Here is a 19,356-nt window from a genome sequence, read left to right as displayed (position 1 = left end):
ATACCATGGTGCAGTGAGTGTTACTACAGTAAATCCATGGTAAATGGCGGCGATGTGTAGACTTGAAAGCCTTCTGACTGTCTTGTTGCACACAGTGTTTCTCCTGTTTGGCTCTAAACTAGTTTAAATCAGAGAATAATTTGTGTTCATCGCTGAATGCAATCGCTTCGATCTCACAGCGCTGTTTACTGCTCGCGTGACCGTCTCATCCACGAGTAAACGCATCTGCTCTAGTGAGCTCGCGCCGCGCGGCAGTTTGACTTTGATCCGAGCAGATAAACGGTCCGTGTGGCACGATTCAAATGAGTCGTTCGTGTTTCATGTTTCGTTCCGCTTTTGGCGCGTAAACATTATATCGAACATTTATCGACCTCTTCATATCGTTTTATCGAGGAAAAATTATATCGCGATACTTATCGTTATCGAATTATCGCCCAGCCTTTATATGTAAATATGTATATATGTATGTATATATATATATATACATATAAATAAATGAAAACATATATCTGACAGCTTTTAATATTTTTTGTAATCTTCCCTAAATAATGATAATTTCAGTCATGTCACATTTTGAATTTCAATGCATTAAAATGTATGACGGAATAATAGTAAAATGCAGCTAAATATTGTATCATTAAATTGATCTATTGTGAATTTTCCCAGCTATTTTGTATCAGTTTCTTAGAATTACTCAAACACAGACTATTCTTAAATGACCTGTTCTGTGTTGCTTGAATATGATTTTATGTAATTACAGTAAAGCACATGAATAAATCAACAGAGCTGTGAGACATTGTGTTTGAACACTAGAGGGCAGTGATCACTCGTCTGAACCTTTACAGCTGGAGCATTCATGATTTCTCTTGTTTGTGTGTGTGTGTGTGTGTGTGTGTGTGTGTGTGTGTTAATTATTAGAAACCAGGTAAAAACTCTATATAAAATCTAGTTTATAACTTCAAGTTAGTGGTGGTTGAGGAGATTCCTCCCCTTCCATGTAAAGCGCTTTGAGTACCCAGAAAAGCGCTATATAAATGTAACGAATTAAATTAGAGGTTTGTTCAGATCACTAACCCTCACTAAGTGTGTCAGTATGATCAGTTGCAGTCATTCTGTGTGTGTTGATGGTTCTGCAGGGTTTCAGGATTTCTTTTTGACTTTTAATCTGGTTCCTGTCAGTCCGAAAGCCACCTCCAGACCAGACATCAGAGCCACTCATCTGTCTGTCCAAATACATGTCACGGACTATATAAAGAGTCATGTCTCTGTACTTTCACAAATTGTTATTACTGCAATCATGGTTATCGTGTTTGGGAAGCGTGTGGTTTGGTTGTGAAAACAGACAGAGTGCGGTGTGTTTGTTTAAGAGCAGATATCAGCTGGGCTGTGATTTCAGATGTAAAACCAGACTCATATGTTCACGTGTGAGTGATTGTGATGATTTAATGATGTCGATCGAACGTATAATCATGGAATCTAGTTTTTTGGTAGGATGCTGCAGTGAGATAAAAACAAGTTTCTCGTCTTCCTGTGCGTCTGAGTTTGCGCTATGCTTCAAATAAGATTGAATGTAGGTTTTCTAGGAGATTGAATGTCAGTCAGGCCCGACCGAAACTTTCCTTGTACTCCAACTATTTCCTGCCCCAGAAATCTGATGAAACTCTAAGCCTCCCTTGAGGAGTCGAAGCTCAATAAAAAGGATAAAATATTTATTTATTTATAAAATATTTATTTATAATAATTAATATATTAATAAACAATTTTTAGTGTATTTCTGTTATTTTAGCCATTAAATAAATCATTACAAATCACAAAGCTTTATGAAATTATACATTTTATTTATTGATTAATTCTACATTTTGTTAGAAATTTGTATGAATTATTATTATTATTATTATAACATAAATATGTGTATATTTATTCATTTGTTTTATATATTAAAATAGTGTATGTATTTACTTATATATATTTTGTAAATTTGTGATATTTATTTAATAAATAAATATATTAATATAATAAATGTAAATATTAATTTAAATATTATATCATTACTAATTTTTATTAAAGAAAGTTTTAAGAATGGGTTTTTGACCTGTTTACTGTCTAATTTCTTGTAATTGTAATGACAAATATCTGAATGAATAATATTTATAAATGATTATAAAATATTGATATGTATATAAATATTTGCATTCATTTATGTATTTGATATATTACGATTGTGTAATTAATTAATGCATTTTTTCTTTACTTTTAAAATGTATTTTATAAGAATGTTCATTTATAGACTTTATTTATAATTAAAAATACTATTTATAAATTACTTATAAATATTATTTATGCATTTATTCACTTATTATATATTTTGAAATTATTTATTTACAAAATTATTTAAGAAATATTATTTATATATTTTATGTATATTTATGTATTTTATGTATAAAAGGTATTTTGTAAAATACCATTTTTATATTTTATTTGTAAACTTATAAAAGCAAAAAGCGTATGAGTACCACTAAATAAAGCATTTTTCTTCAGAAATGAAAACCAAGAAATGTGATGATTGTGATGAAATGTGGATGGATTTGAGGTTATGAAGTTCATATTCGAGGCTCCATCAGTGTGACTGACGGAGAATTTGAATTAAATGAGCATGACTAATGTCTTCAAAACCACTGACAGCATTCAGCTCAGGAGAAATGGACAGAAACGAGTCGGATCATGTGACCCAAGAGAGTGAGCGGAGGTGTTTTGGTCTATTGCAGCATACCATTGCCCTTAAAAGGCAGTGAATTTGATTGGCTTTACGATCCAAACATACGGTGCCAGCTCTGTTTGCACATGCCCAGTTCAGTCCTCACTTTCTGTGTTTGATCGTTTGGAAGTTACAAGACACTTGGAGGAGCTGAAGTGATTTATTCACTGTTTGAGTGTTTGAGAGAGAGCACGGCATGCTGGGATATCGGCAGTGTGTGGGCAGCATGTTCACACATGTGAAGTGCCGCTCGATCGGTGGGTTAGTCGGGGTGCGGTTGAGGTCAGAGGTCATCTGCATAGCTGCGGATCAGCCAATAGGAGGCCAGCCGGCTTCAGTCCAGCACCGAGCGTGTCAAACGCCACACAGGAGGATTGTGTGAATGTTTGCGCGCCGATCGGCTCTCGTGTGGTGGTTTTTGGCCTGCTGATTGTTTTTCTTGGGTCTGAACTATTCATGATGTCATTTAGAAGCTTTTTACACGCACTTTACTGCTTTAAAGCTGGTCCATCATGAAGAAAGTTTGGAGAATGCATTGGTCACTTTTGCAAATATGGTCGCAAAAGTGGTCCATATGAGTATTTCAAGTCTTCAAGTTCTTATGATGAACAAATCTTCCCCTTCCACGATTCAGTCTGATTCGTCAAAGCATCGTTAATTCCATTCATCTCACTTGTGAACCGAATCAGCTGATTCATCACTCAAAAGAATGATTTGTTCACAAATGCTTCTCTCGCAGTGTTATTTTAGTATTATTCACTATTATATTATTTACAATTTTGAATGGGCTTGTTTTTGTTTTTATTTTAAATTAAGTTTTAGCAATTTTGTAATGTACTTTTGTCATTTTATTAGTTTTTTTATATTTCTATATAACTTTAATTTATTTTAATTTAATTTTTGATAAGTTTAGTACTTAATTTCTGTGCTATTATAGTATTTAATATTTTGAATGAGCTTTTATTTTTATATTTTCAATTTTCATTTTAATTTTGGTTTAAGTCTCAGGCATTTTATTTTGTGCTCTTACCATTTATTTATTTTAAGCTTTTAACATTTTTATTTCAGGTGTAAATTTTTTTATTACTTTATTATTCATTTTATTTAATTTAGTTGCCAAGCCAATATTTCCCATTTTGTTTACAAATGATTCATTTAATATTTATATTGTATTTCATTTCAGCTATATTTCAATAAAATAAAAAAATGTTATGCTTTTTTATAGATTTATTTTTAATTAACAATAACAACACTGTTCTCTCATTAAGTCTTTAAAAAGAGCTAGAACTGATGTTCAGAAACTAAATATTGGTCTGTTTCTTGCACAAAACTATCATATGACTGCAGATGACTTGAAATATAGAGCACAAATTGTATGGACCACTTTTGTTCTCGTTTTATAGTGCCTTTTACACCGTAAATGCTTCTGTCACCATATATTGTAATTGCATGGAAAAGAGTTTTCTTTTGTGTTCTCTGCATGAAAAGAAAGTCATACAGGTTTGGAACGACATGAGGGTGAGTTACTTTTCATTTTTAGGTGAACTGTCCCTTTAATCATAAATTGGCTGTGTTTTTTCCTTTTTGGATTAAAGTCAAAGTAAAGTCAGCGTGAGCGAGAGAGAGAGAGAGATCAAAGATCCAAAGCCACAATCTCCACTGAATGAATCTCTAATGTCACTTCCTGCTTCTTTTTGTCTGACTTTGTCTCACACACACTGACTCAAACCTACACGCCCCGTCCAGCGCAACTCCAGCCCCTCTCGCTGTGTGTGTGTGTGTGTGTGTGTGTGTGTCCGTGTTCACAGAGGTGCTCAGTGCTGCTCTCTCGCCGGAGAGAAAGCCGTGAATCAGGAGACACGAGCTGGAGAAAGAAAGGCAGGAGGTCACATGAGACTCTTGAGGAGTTTGGCTGTGTGTTTGGAGTTGGAGGAGTGTTGTGGAGTTTTGTTTCACGGCTCGAGCGTCTGTATGCGGCTCTGAGCAGACTTGAGCACAGGTAGACGCTGACCGGAGGACAGACAGAAAGAGAAAACAGTGTGAGCAACAGATTTCCATCATGTGTTTGTAAGTGAGCTTCTGATTTTTATACTGCGTGTGTGTGGGGGATTTTTCTTTATAAAGTGACTGTTTGAGAGGATTTGAATGTTCACGTGTTCACTAAAGCATCACTAGTACTATTATTTCTAGAAGTTAAAATGAGCCGTTGTGTTTTGGTGCCTATGCTGGTCTTACTACAGACGTGAGTGATGATCGTGAACTCTTATGTAAACAACCACTTAGCAACCACATAGCAACATGTTCCAACATTATAGCCATGACACACGCACATGTTTACTTGGCTTTAGTAAACACTACTTTGATGCACATTTATTTGACTTTTATTGTTTTATAAAGCTAGTTATATGAGCCAAACCCTTACAGTAATCCCAAAAGAAAACTAAAATTATTATATATAACTATATATATATATATATATATATATATATATATATATATATATATATATATATATATAATAATAATAATAATAATAATAATAATTATTATTATTATTATTTTATTTTTTTAAGGAAGTCAATACTTTTATTCTATAAGATTAATTTAAATTGAACATTAAATTATAATGTATTTTATATAGAAATATATTTATCATATAAAATATAAACTATATAGTATAAATATATTTATTTGAAATAATTACAAACTTTCTATTCATCAAAGAAACCAAGAAAAATGCATCACACTTTCCTCAAAAATATGAGGCAGCACAATTGTTTTCAACATTGATAATATTCAGAAATGTTTCTTGAGCAGCAAAGCAGAATATTAGAATGATTTCTGAAGGATCATGTGACACTGAAGACTGGAGGAACGATGCTGAAAATTCAGCTTTGATCACAGGAATAAATTACATTTTAAAATATATTAAAATAGAAGACAGTTATTTTAAATTGCAATAATATTTCAGAATATAACATGCAGGTTAAAGATACACGAAGTTGTTAGAAGGTGTGTGTCTGTGATTAGTTAAAGATTTACTACACACACTTTTTACATGCATTGTGTGATTTCATAGAGTCTGTGTGCGAGTGTGTGTGTTGTTCGTGCAAATCATAAAGAATGAGATGTTTTGAAAATCTAAAAATGCACAAAGTTTCCTGTGAGGGGTAGGTTTAGGTGTAGGGTTGGTGTAGGGCGATAGAAAAGACAGTTTGTGCAGTATAAAAACCATTACGCCTATGGAGAGTCCCTGTAAACCATAAAAACCAACGTGTGTGTGTGTGTTGTTCTCTTTAAGTCTCTGTGTTTCTAAATGAAATTCTGCCTTCAGTTTCCTTGTGATTTTCTGTTTTCTTTTGCTTTTCTTCACGTTTTCCTCCTTTTAAACATGCCCTCATCTCTCTCTCTCTCTCTCTCTCTCTCTCTCTCTCTCTCTCTCTCTCTCTCTCTCTCTCTCTCTCTCTCTCTCTCTCTCTCTCTCTCTCTCTCTCTCTACACACCTCGGGCTTTGTTAACTCTCTGTGTCCTGAAAGAATAACGGATTGAGCAGATGAAGTTAGTTGTAGCTACACAATGTTTTATTTTAGGTCTTTCGCTTTCACTCCATCGTAGACGTTCAACAACCTCCTGAATGGCTACAGTTTCTCGAAATGCCAAGCTCTGATTGCCTGGGTTTAGATGTTTTCCAGGAATCAGTGTGCATAGGTTTATCTCAGTCCACCAGGAAACAAATGTGCATTTACAGCGTTTACAGTGAGTTCTTATGAGGAAGAACCATTTGCTGGATTTGACTAGCTGAATGGTATGCGATGAGATAAATACAGTACCATACATAACAGTACATTCTGCTTCTTTTTAGGGTTTTATCTGTGAAATAATTGGTTTTTCGACAGAAAACATGTTAGAAAGTGTTTTAGAATGATTTCTGAAGATCATGTGACACTGAAGACTGGAGTAATGATGCTGAAAATTCAGCTTTGATCACAGGAATAAATGACATTTTAAAATATATTCAAAAAGAAATCAGTTTAAATTAATATATATTACTGTTTTTACTGTATTTTTGATCACTTAAATACAGCCTTGTTGCACATTAAAGAACTTTATTTGAAGGTGTCCTTGTTACAGTGCAATTATACATTTAAGTACCGAGTAATATTAATTAACTACATGTACTTACTATATGGTTAGGGTTAGGATTAGGTTTTGTCTTAGGGTAGCTTGCATGTAATTATGCATAATTAATTGTTGTTATAATAGTAAGTACATGTAACAAGGACACCTTAAAATAAAGTGTTACCAAAAACTTATTTAAAACTGAAGTCCATCTGATTATACTGACTGTTTGTCTATATTTGTGTGTTGTTGTAGAACTGTATTATGATCATCTATTAAAACAGTTGCTCTCTCTGTGCCACTGAGCTTTAAATGGCCCTCAAGACCATTAATATCCAGAGCATGTGTGTGTATTTATGTGTACAGTGTGCATTTGTGAGACTTTCAGGCCTGTTTAGAGACACAGAGAGAATATTTGTAGCATATGTGGATTTATTGGCCAGACTCATGCCTGTTAACACTAATTTGTCGGGACAGAGTGAGAGTTTGGCACTGGTTTTCACCAAACAGAGCGATTGAATTCGCAGCTTTATTTTTTAATCATGCGAGATGCGAGCGCAGCGGGGTGTGCGCTTATTAAAACTGCTCACTGTAAACCGTGTTACGAGATCAATCTGCTTTTATAACCTTCAGCTCACACGTGTTTCATTTGCATTTAATTTTACAAGGGTCTGTGATGCAGTCAAGACACACAAACTAAGAATCACTTGATAATGTGTGTGTTATTTCTGAAGGTTTACTTCAGGAGTAAACTAGTCTTCTGTTCTACAGCCAGGTACATTTATAAACTAGACCGAACCAGTTTAGATTTGTTGGAGCCAGGTTATTTTTGAGCCACTGAAGCCAGTTGTAGTGTAAAAATGGCCCAATCAGTCAGTCAGCCGGTCAGTGAAACAGGTCAAGTTTCTCTGTTTAAAGGGTTACATATTACTGATTTAATGGCCCTGATACTTTCAGATGAGAGCAAAACTGAATTATGCTGATTAATGATACATCTTTGATACTATTAGTGAACTGAATCAACATTTAATTGAGCTGAATAATGACACTATTGTCTTCTGTAGAGCTGCTTTACAGCTGAAATTGTCTTTGTTTCATAATTGATGTTTAACATTAACAAAGCTGCTATGAAACAATCAATCTTATAAAGCACTATATAAATAAATAACTTACTCATACTCATTTTACATTCTTACTACTTAATAGATATTCTTTATATATGTTTTATTGCATATTCAGCGTTTTATTTGTAGACCGGAAGACAATAGTTTAAATCTCTCTGGAGGAATTTCCTCTGAACGCTGCTGTTTTAACCTTGAACTAGTTTAACTCAGTGACTTTTGACTTGCAGATTAATCTGCCCAGGATCCACCCACCAGGGTTATTATCTTAAACTAAAACTATACTAAAGCCATTAAAAATATATATTTTTGTTACTTAAAATAAAATAAAATTTAACTGAAATAAAAATAAAATGTAAGAATGTACATAGTTAGTTGCCACAGAAACATTTCTAATTTCTGTTATTTAAAAATTAAAATAAATTTTAACTAATATATATATATTAGTTTATGTGTATATATGTGTATGTGTGTGTATATATATATATATATATGTATATGTATATGTATGTATGTGTTTGTGTATATACACAGTCATGGCCGAAAATATTTTGAGTGTTTGCTGCTAAAAAGCTCTTTTTTTTTTTTTTGTTTCATCTGACCATAGAAGTCAGTCCCATTTGAAGTTCCAGTCGTGTCTGATAACTGAATATGCTGGAGTTTGTTTTTGGATGAGCGAGGAGAATTTTTCTTGAAACCCTCCCGAACAACATGTGCTGATGTAGGTGCTGTTTGACAATTTGTTTTAAGGTTTTCTGACCCCGAGACTCAACTATTTTCTGCAATTCTCCAGCTGTGGTCCTTGGAGAGTCTTTAGCCACTCAAACTCTCCTCCTCACCGTGCATTAGGACGATATAGACTCGCGTCCTCTTCCAGGCAGTTTCCTAACATTTTATGTTGATTGGAAATTATTAATTATTGCCCTGATGGTGGCAATTTTCATTGCTCGAGCTCTTTTCTTAAAGCCACTTCACTAATTTGTGAAGCTCAATTATCTTTTGCTGCACATCAGAAATATATTCTTTGGTTTTTCTCATTGTGATGGATGATTAAGGGAATTTGGGCTTTGTTTTCCCTCCTATTTATATTTCTGTGAAACAGGAAGCCATGGCTGGATAATTTCATGTTCATAATCACCCTGGAGTGCTCAAAATTGTGAATGAATGGGAATATACTTCAGAGATATTTTACTCATAAGAATTTCTAGAGGTGCCAATAATTGTGTCCAACGTATATTTGAGTGAAACATTTATTTCAAAATATTTCCCCCCATTTTAAATTCTTATTATCAAATGAAAGATTAGATTTTTGTGTATTTTTAAAATAAAAGATCAAAAGGATTAACAATGCAGATTAATTATCATATTTACCAAGGGTGCCGATATTTTTGGCCATGACTGTATGTATGTATATATATGTATGTATGCGTGTATATATTATAAAAAATTATTTTATTTCAGTTCATTGGCAAGACAACTTTTCTCATTTCTGTTATTTAAAAATTAAAATGTTAACTGAAAAAAATTAAAAATGTAAACTTATTTTAATTCAGTTAGTTGCCAAGACACCATTTCTAATATCTGTGATTTAAAATATAAATATAAAAAACAAACTTATTTTATATCAGTTAGTTGCATTTCTAAATTTAATTGTTTAAGCTGAAGTATAATAATTAACACAAAAACTAATAAAAATGACAAAACAAAACATTTGAACAAATTCTAAATATGAACAAAAAATGTAATTAGCATATTAATGAAACTAAGATGTAAAACCAGCCAATCAGTATGACACTCACTGGTTTGGAGAGCTCTTGTGATTTAAAAAAAAAACGTATACAATTTTTTTCTGTGAGTTTGTAGTATGCATCATTTGAGGCCTTTTGAGGCTGAAACGACCAAAAAAAAAAAAAAAAAGCAGAGTAAAGCAGGACCGGGTAGCTCTGAGTCACCCACAGGAAGATCAACAGTTTTCTGGCATGATTCTTTCAGGAATTTGTCCAAAATCTTGTGTGATTTGCTGCAGTTAATGTGTGACTGTAGTTTGAGCGTATGTAGATCTGTTGGCCTGCCGTGATTTTCACATGCTGTTCCCTGGCTCTGTGTGTGTGGGACAGGCCCGTGTGTTTGGGGAAGCGTGGGTCTGTCCGCCATGTCAGCATAAACACAGAGCCAGCGCCGTGTGTGTGTGTGTGTGTGCGTGTGCGCGCGTGCCAGGCTTTGAGTTCAGTAACAATGCTGTAACGTGACTGTGTGTTTGTCCAGGTGGATCTACACAGAGAAAATACTATCCATCTCTCTCACTCTTACTTTCTCTTTCTCTCTCGCTCTGTTTCTACATGGTGTGTAGAAAAACATTCCTTGGATGTTTTACTGTTCTGTCATTTATGAGTGTGTGTGTGTGTGTGTTTGTGTGCGTTTCTGGGCACGTTTGGCCCTGTGCACTTTTAGAAACTCCTTTAAAGGACACTTTTAGGCCTAGTTTATTGAATTTGTGTACTAACCATGTCCAGCAGTGTTTATATGTGCGTCACAGGAGAATTCTGCCATTTTTCTCTTGATCCATCAAATGTCATTTCCTCCACATCTCAAATGATGTAATGTGTTTATACCATTTTGAGGTGGAAATTACATTTTACACATTTTTTTGAATAAAATGGCAACTCTTTTATCTAGCTAAATTTATGAATCATAAATGCACACAATTAATTATTTTAACAAATTTTTGACGCAATTACAGCTTCAGTGGGAAAACACAATAAAATATTATAGAAATTATTATCAAATATAAATGAAGTAATTATAACAATTATATAATTATAAAAAGTATAAAATTATTATAAATATAATTATTGTAGATAATAATAAATGTTAATACTATAACAAATATTTAAAAATCTAATATAAATAATTAGTTTTAAGTTATATTTTTCTTCTCGACATCACGTCACATCTCAAACTTCTCAAGGAAATTAAATGGTTCATGTTCATTTTACTCTTTGTTTAGATTTTCAGAGCTTTAACAAGTTAATACATTTTATTTACTTTTTTTTACAGCTTTCCATATTTTACATAGGATCTGGGACAAGATTAAAATGATCTTAAAGTTTTACAAATATAAACAAGGAGTTAAATGATCAAACTGTTTCATTTCAATGAAAAGCTTGAGATGAATATAAAATATGTAATGATTTTATATACAGAAAACGTAAAATAGCATGTAATATGAGATACATGATGATTTTACATGTAAAAGACATGGAAAATATAATGAAATGTGAGATGTGATGATTTTATATGTAAAAGACAATAATAGCATGAAATATGAGATGTCAATTTTATATGTAAAAGTCTAGAAAAATAGCTTGAAATATGAGATATGTGATGATTTAATACATAATAGTCATGAAAAATAGCATGAAATTTGAGATATGTGACATTTTGCACATAAAAGTCATGAAAATAGCATGATATACAGTTTGAGATGTTGATAAAGGCCGCACTTTCCAGGACAGTTTATCTAATGTTAAGAACCCTAAAAGTGCCTGAAGAAACTTGAAGTGTATTTGTACATATGTGTTTACTTTAGGGATGAGATTGTCTTTGTTGACCTTTGACTTCAGTGTTGCAACATTTACATCCTGATGTCCTTCCTGTCTTCATGTGTCGACTCCTCAGTGGCTTTAGTGTGCTTGACTGGAGTCTGTGGTTTGTGTTCAGTCAGTGTACATGCATGTGCTCACACGTGCTCAAACAGGGTTTTCCACGTCTGTTTCATACGCAGTAGAGAGGCAGTTCTGTGGCAGGGATCAGGCTGGAATTCAGGCAATTCCCAGAATGTATTCCTGCCAGACAGAGTGCGGGTAAAGCTGTGGGTCAGTACAGTGAAACGTGAGTCTTAATGTGTCGTGTTAGTGCCTGATTATTTTAAAGGCTCATAAAATCTGCTGCATGCTTTTACCCTTTTCCAGTGAGGCATCGTGGGAAATGGGTTTCTCTCAAATCCTTTGATGTTAAATAATGGCTTTTGTGTTGAGTTCGTTAACTGTAGGAAGACACATTTACATACAAACAAACACTGACCACCCTCAGTTATACAGCGTATGACTTTCATCTTGACTTTTTATCTTAGACTCTCTGTCTTTCCATTGCATCTGAGAGACAGAGAAAGAGCCGAGAGTTTTCATGTGAGGGTCTAATATTAGCTCTGTAATGATAACAGCTGTCTCTCTTTCTTTATATCTACACAAATGGCACACGCCACACAAAAGTTTTGCCTGCTCCATAAACACAGAGTAAATTTCTGTAGAAGTTCACTTGACGTCATTGTGCATTTGGATCACACTCTAACATCAAGAGATTTGAGTTTCACAGCTTATCAGTGAATGAATGTAATGTGAATGAATGAATGAATGAATGAATAAAAAAGGTTATTTTGGGCTCCATATATGTATTTATTCATAAAAAAGTATTATAAGAAACATCTATTCTATTCTATAAATATACATATGTTATATTAATTTGTATTAATATTATTTCATATTAACAATGAATTGTATTATTTGTATTATGTTTAACAATATTTTTAATATTGTTATTTTAAATGTCTATCTATCTATCTATACAGTGGGTACGGAAAGTATTCAGACCCCCTTAAATTTTTGCAGATTTATTCAAAAGAAAAACTGAACTATCACATGGTCCTAAGTATTCAGACCCTTTACTGTGACACTCATATATTTAACTCAGGTGCTGTCCATTTCTTCTGATCATCCTTGAGATGGTTCTACACCTTCATTTGAGTCCAGCTGTGTTTGATTATACTGATTGGACTTGATTAGGAAAGCCACACACCTGTCTATATAAGACCTTACAGCTCACAGTGCATGTCAGAGCAAATGAGAATCATGAGGTCAAAGGAACTGCCTGAAGAGCTCAGAGACAGAATTGTGGCAAGGCACAGATCTGGCCAAGGTTACAAAAACATTTCTGCTGCACTTAAGGTTCCTAAGAGCACAGTGGCCTCCATAATCCTTAAATGTAAGACGTTTGGGACGACCAGAACCCTTCCTAGAGCTGGCCATCCGGCCAAACTGAGCTATCGGGGTAGAAGAGCCTTGGTGAGAGAGGTAAAGAAGAACCCAAAGATCACTGTGGCTGAGCTCCAGAGATGCAGTCGGGAGATGGGAGAAAGTTGTAGAAAGTCAACCATCACTGCAGCCCTCCACCAGTCGGGGCTTTATGGCAGAGTGGCCCGACGGAAACCTCTCCTCAGTGCAAGACACATGAAAGCCTGCATGGAGTTTGCTAAAAAACACCTGAAGGACTCCAAGATGGTGAGAAATAAGATTCTCTGGTCTGATGAGACAGTTTTGGCCTTAATTCTAAGCGGTATGTGTGGAGAAAACCAGGCACTGCTCATCACCTGTCCAATACAGTCCCAACAGTGAAGCATGGTGGTGGCAGCATCATGCTGTGGGGGTGTTTTTCAGCTGCAGGGAAAGGACGACTGTTTGCAATCGTGGGAAAGATGAATGCGGCCAAGTACAGGGATATCCTGGACGAAAACCTTCTCCAGAGTGCTCAGGACCCCAGAGCCCTGACTTAAACCCAATTGAGCATCTCTGGAGAGACCTAAAAATGGCTGTCCACCAACGTTTACCATCCAACCTGACAGAACTGGAGAGGATCTGCAAGGAGGAATGGCAGAGGATCCCCAAATCCAGGTGCGAAAAACTTGTTGCATCTTTCCCAAAAAGACTCATGGCTGTATTAGATCAAAAGGGTGCTTCTACTAAATACTGAGCAAAGGGTCTGAATACTTAGGACCATGTGATATTTCAGTTTTTCTTTTTTAATAAATCTGCAAAAATGTCAACAATTCTGTGTTTTTCTGTCAATATGGGGTGCTGTGTGTACATTTAATGAGGAAAAAAATGAACTTAAATGATTTTAGCAAATGGCTGCAATATAACAAAGAGTGAAAAATGTAAGGGGGGGTCTGAATACTTTCCGTACCCTGTGTGTGTGTGTGTGTGTGTGTGTGTGTGTGTGTGTGTGTGTGTGTGTGTGTATATATGTGTATATATATTAGTATCTCACAGTGAGTACAGCCCTCACATTTTTGTAAATATTTTATTATATCTTTTCATGTGACAACACTGAAGAAATTACACTTTGCTACAATGTAAAGTAGTGAGTGTACAGCTTGTATAACAGTGTAAATTTGCTGTCCCCTCAAAATAACTCAACACACAGCCATTAATGTCTAAACCGCTGGCCACAAAAGTGAGTACAGCCCTAAGTGAAAATGTCCAAATTGGGTCCAATTAGCCATTTTCTCTCCCCGGTGTCATGTGACTCGTTAGTGTTACAAGGTCTCAGGTGTGAATGGGGAAGCAGGTGTGTTAAATTTGGTGTTATCGCTCTCACTGTCTCATACTGGTCACTGGAAGTTCAACATGGCACCTCATGGCAAAGAACTCTCTGAGGATCTGAAAAAAAAGAATTGTTGCTCTACATAAAGATGGCGTAGGCTATAAGAAGATTGCCAAGACCCTGAAACTGAGCTGCAGCACGGTGGCCAAGACCATACAGCGGTTTAACAGGACAGGTTCCACTCAGAACAGGCCTCGCCATGGTCGCCCAAAGAAGTTGAGTGCACATGCTCAGCGTCATATCCAGAGGTTGTGTTTGGGAAATAGACGTATGAGTGCTGCCAGCATTGCTGCAGAGGTCGAAGGGGTGGGGGGTCAGCCTGTCAGTGCTCAGACCATACGCCGCACACTGCATCAAATTGGTCTGCATGGCTGTCGCGCCAGAAGGAAGCCTCTTCTAAAGATGATGCACAAGAAAGCCCGCAAACAGTTTGCTGAAGACAAGCAGACTAAGGACATGGATTACTGGAACTTATTCAGATGGTGTCAAGCGTGTGTGGCGGCAACCAGGTGAGGAGTGCAAAGACAAGTGTGTCTTGCCTACAGTCAAGCATGGTGGTCGGAGTGTCATGGTCTGGGGCTGCATGAGTGCTGCCGGCGCTGGGGAGCTACAGTTCATTGAGGGAACCATGAATGCCAACATGTACTGTGACATACTGAAGCAGAGCATGATCCCCTCCCTTCGGAGACTGGGCCGCAGGGCAGTATTCCAACATGATAACGACCCCAAACACTGGCCAAGCATGTCTCCATGTCTTTGATGGACTGGCCAAGCATGTCTCCAGACCTAAACCCTATTGAGCATCTGTAGGGCATCCTCAAACGGAAGGTGGAGGAGCGCAAGGTGATGTTGTCATGGAGGAGTGGAAGAGGACTCCAGTGGCAACCTGTGAAGCTCTGGTGAACTCCATGCCCTAGACTCTAGAGGGTTAAGGCAGTGCTGGAAAATAATGGTGGCCACACAAAATATTGACACTTTGGGCCCAATTTGGACATTTTCACTTAGGGCTGTACTCACTTTTGTGGCCAGCAGTTTAGGCATTAATGGCTGTGTGTTGAGTAATTTTGAGGGGACAGCAAATTTACACTGTTATACAAGCTGTACACTCACTACTTTACATTGTAGCAAAGTGTCATTTCTTCAGTGTTGTCACATGAAAAGATATAATAAAATATTTACAAAAATGTGAGGGGTGTATTTTTGCGATGACGACTTCAGAAATGCTTCCGCATTGAGGTACGGATCAGGAATGTGCCTGTCCTGCACAGGGAGTTTGATAGTGTACAAGAGAATAAACATCACAACGCTGACTGAGACTAAACACCATTACACAACAACCAACACAACACTGCCCGATAGCCCTCCTACAGCTGCTCTAATGAAAGACATTGAGGCAAACTGTGTTTCTCTAAACACACACACACACGCACTGGCCATCAAGTGTTGCTGGCCGTGTCTTTTAGTGGCATATGAGAAGTTACACCATCATTCTCTCATCAGTGCCTGTCGTGGAAATGCCATTGTGGTTCTAAAGGTCAGCAGATGTGTGTGTGTTTTCATGGACTCACCGGCCACACACACACAAAAGCATGTGCTTTTCTCACTCACTCACATTCAAACTACAGTTGTGCAGTTGCCACAGTGTTTCAGGTGAAACAAAAAAAAAAAACCCCACTGAGAGAGACACATACACACGACTCACTCCTCCATGAACTTTTACTATTTGTACTTTGTTTGCAAACTGATATTGAATCTCAATAGCACTTTCTGTGGTTTAGAGGATAGTGTGTTTCAGGGGGTGTGTTTGTGTGTGTGTGGTTTGGCTGGTGTTCTGTTCATTGTTGTATTGAATTAGAATCACACACACAGACAGATTGCTGTAGATATTAGTAGGTCTTTATTTGAGCAGCAAGGACTCCAGCTGTCCCAGAATGCCACACTTCAGTGAGTTAAGTGTGTCTGTTTCCTGCACAGATCAGCATACGGCACATAATAGAGCTGTACTATGCCAGAGAAAACACACACACACACGTTTTGAGGTCTGGAATGGTTTAGTTTGACTCTGATGACAGGAATATTTCCATGTTGATTCTTGTGCTGTTCTCTGTTCTTGTGTTTAATCACAAAGTGGGTCTTTTCTGTGCAACTCGTTTCTGAACAGAATTGCAAAAATAGTTAGACTGTTAGACTATAGACTGTACAATAGACTGTTTTCAGACAGGTTTCCTTAACGCTCGCTTGTCTTACATTGGTTGTAAACAACAGATAGCCTCGCCTCCAAACTCACACCATTGGTTGCTGTATTGTGCTGGTTAAGATGCTCAAACAGATTTTGTTAGCTCTGATAGATCAGCTGTTGCTCTTTCAAAGCTCACAAAACATTTTATAGGGGCTGTTCACATAGTATATCTTTGCGTCTAAAAATGTGAGACGCAGTGCTCAGGAATGGTTTTTAAAAAAGTGCAACACATCACAGAATGCCGCCTCCGCCACACATTTGCCGTCAAATAAAATAGTTGCCATACCAAATTGCTACTATAAACAAAAGCTTGCTGTTTTGGAACTGACATTGAGAGGCACTGATTTTAAAAGTTTAAATTATTTTAACGTGACACAGCGTCTTAAAAAATGTGGCACTCATGTGTGAGACACTGCAACAGTCATACACTTCTAGCATGTTTACATGGAATAACAATGGAAAAGTAGTGCATTGGAATGGAAAATAATACGTTCTGTGTTAACAGCCCCCTAGAGATCTTAGTTAGGCATCAACTTTGCCTCACACTTGTCTAAAATAAAAATACACACAAACGAGTCAATAGTTGACATAGAGCTATAAAATGAACGCAAAACTATATTTAATCTTGAGAGAATTTGATGAGAAATGAGATCTTGTTGAGATCTGTGACTTTGATCGCAGACTTTGATGTCTTGGCAAATCTAAGCACATTTTCTTCTGAAACTCTTGACTCATATTTCAGGATTTGTGATTAATTTTCCTTTAAACGGGTTATTCTCTTTTTTTAAATTCTCAGTGAGTTTTTGAGGATTTTGTACAAAATTGAAAATGATTGGTTGAAAATGAACACACACATATATAAAAATAGACACACAGGCGCACACACACACACACACACACACACACACATATAAATATACATAAGCTCACATGTGCCTCCAATTACCCCCAATCAGTGGGCTGTAATTGCTCCAGGGGCTTTACAATCACACACACACAGTGATTGTGTCAGTCTTTAACTTGACCTCCCTCAGAGTAACTCTGTGTGTGTCCGTCCGTCCGTCCGTCCTCAGGCTGTTTCCAGACTCTATAGTTTAACTGAAATCTGTTTCGCTAAATTTGGTGCCATGTTTATTCAGAGAGAGTTTAAAACAAATGCTGTGTGTGTGTAAGAGAGAGAGAGAGAGCAATAGCTGGGCTATTGGCAGTCCATTTAAGGGGTTAAGCAGCAAAATAATGAATTATCTATCTATCTATCATATGCAGCCTGGGTGAGCGTGTACTGTAGCATTTTATGTTATTTTATTTTACCTCTTTTATGATTTATTCAGTATTAGGAGGGATATTTTTATTTCTTAAACTCCTCCTAGGGCGATATGCACTAAAATTGTCCTGTTTGTAGATAGTTATCAAATGTGTTTTGTTTTGTTAGGTTTGGCAGTACATCTGACATGGTCATAACGACTAATTGATTATTGTCTTATGAAAGTAAAACATCACAAAACTCACTCTGAGGACATGTGCCAAATATAATCAAATACCAATGATAAAATCACAGTAACTTAAACAAATCCTTAAAACTACACGACTGTGATTTGGGGAAGTTTACGTTTAATAGTCTCCACAGTATCTAAGGGATCTTATCTTTCAAATCTGGCAATTTGTGGTCATTTTCTCCTTTCTTCCAATCTGCTTGGATCCTGATCATTGCCACTATGTTTCCCTTTTGTTTCACTGTTTATAAAGCACAAAGACAGTCTCGTTTTCGGTGTGTATGTTGGACGGCTCGCGATCGTCTCTAATGCATTGTGAGCGTGTGTGAGGGAGTAGAAAGGTAATTCAAGTAGAAGTATAATTTTTGGTGAATTACTGAAATATGTGTCTCTGTTCAGTCCCAAAGAAACTCGTGCAGGAGTCGGTTTCCAGGCATCCATCGTTCCCCTCTCCCCCATCTGTGCCTCATGACCCCAACGTGGTGGGAGACAGCGCTCCTCCTGACGGGACCCCATTTCTGACCTCGGACTCTGCGCCAGGTAAGAAACTGAGCACCCAAACACAACCTCAGCAGAAATTTTCCCTGTCCAAATAATTGCTTTTATCAGGGCAATGATGGGAAACCCTGATCTGAAGTCATGAATTTGAAACCATTCACACTCTCTGTGCTGTAGCTACAGCCTGTATAACAGAATCTGACTGAAAAACACCCATAATTCATTTCGTGTGAGCAGAGATCGTACAAACAGATACGTTTAAGAAGCTTTTAATGTAAGCTCTGTTTAGATGACCCTTTGTTTCTTTCCTGAACATAAATTAGGCCAAACAGTCTATTAATATATTAATAGTTCTCACACACACACAAAATGATAATTTAGTCATTTTTATTCCACTTTGTAGAATACATGAATTTTTAATGAACCTTCCATGCAGCGCCATTCATTTGGAAGCCAGCTTCTGTCTATGGAATAAAGAATAGGTTATAACGATTCTGAGAAAAAAGAATCCTGAAATCACAATTCTGAGAACAACAGTCCGAATTGAATTTGAATTTTTTTATGCTGTAGTGGAAAAAACTTAGATTTAAACTTACAATTCCTTTTTCTTTTTACAGAATTTTAACATTTTTCTTAGAATTGTGTTTATATCTCTCAATTCAACATTATTCCATGGCAGAAACAGGCTTCCAT

The 19,356-nt window shown here is 36.3% G+C and overlaps 1 protein-coding gene across 2 annotated transcripts in view; it reads left to right on the top strand.

Moving 5' to 3' along the window:
* The window catches only part of LOC131527034 (protein eva-1 homolog A), a 48,360-nt gene that overhangs the window by 25,263 nt on the left and 3,741 nt on the right, over positions 1–19,356 (top strand). The window contains exons 1-2 of one of the 2 annotated variants that reach the window (XM_058755854.1): positions 4,534–4,822; positions 18,565–18,705. Coding sequence is in view for 1 of the 2 variants with exons in the window: in XM_058755853.1 (XP_058611836.1) it covers positions 18,565–18,705 (141 nt within the window). In the remaining variant the exon portion in view is untranslated. Of the gene's footprint in view, positions 1–4,533; positions 4,823–18,564; positions 18,706–19,356 lie in introns of those variants that run through there. The other variant, XM_058755853.1, reaches the window with a different exon arrangement.

This window comes from Onychostoma macrolepis, chromosome 20 (genome assembly GCF_012432095.1).
Source record: "Onychostoma macrolepis isolate SWU-2019 chromosome 20, ASM1243209v1, whole genome shotgun sequence".
Classification (NCBI taxonomy): domain Eukaryota; kingdom Metazoa; phylum Chordata; class Actinopteri; order Cypriniformes; family Cyprinidae; genus Onychostoma; species Onychostoma macrolepis.
This window is presented reverse-complemented; position numbering and strand designations above follow the sequence as displayed.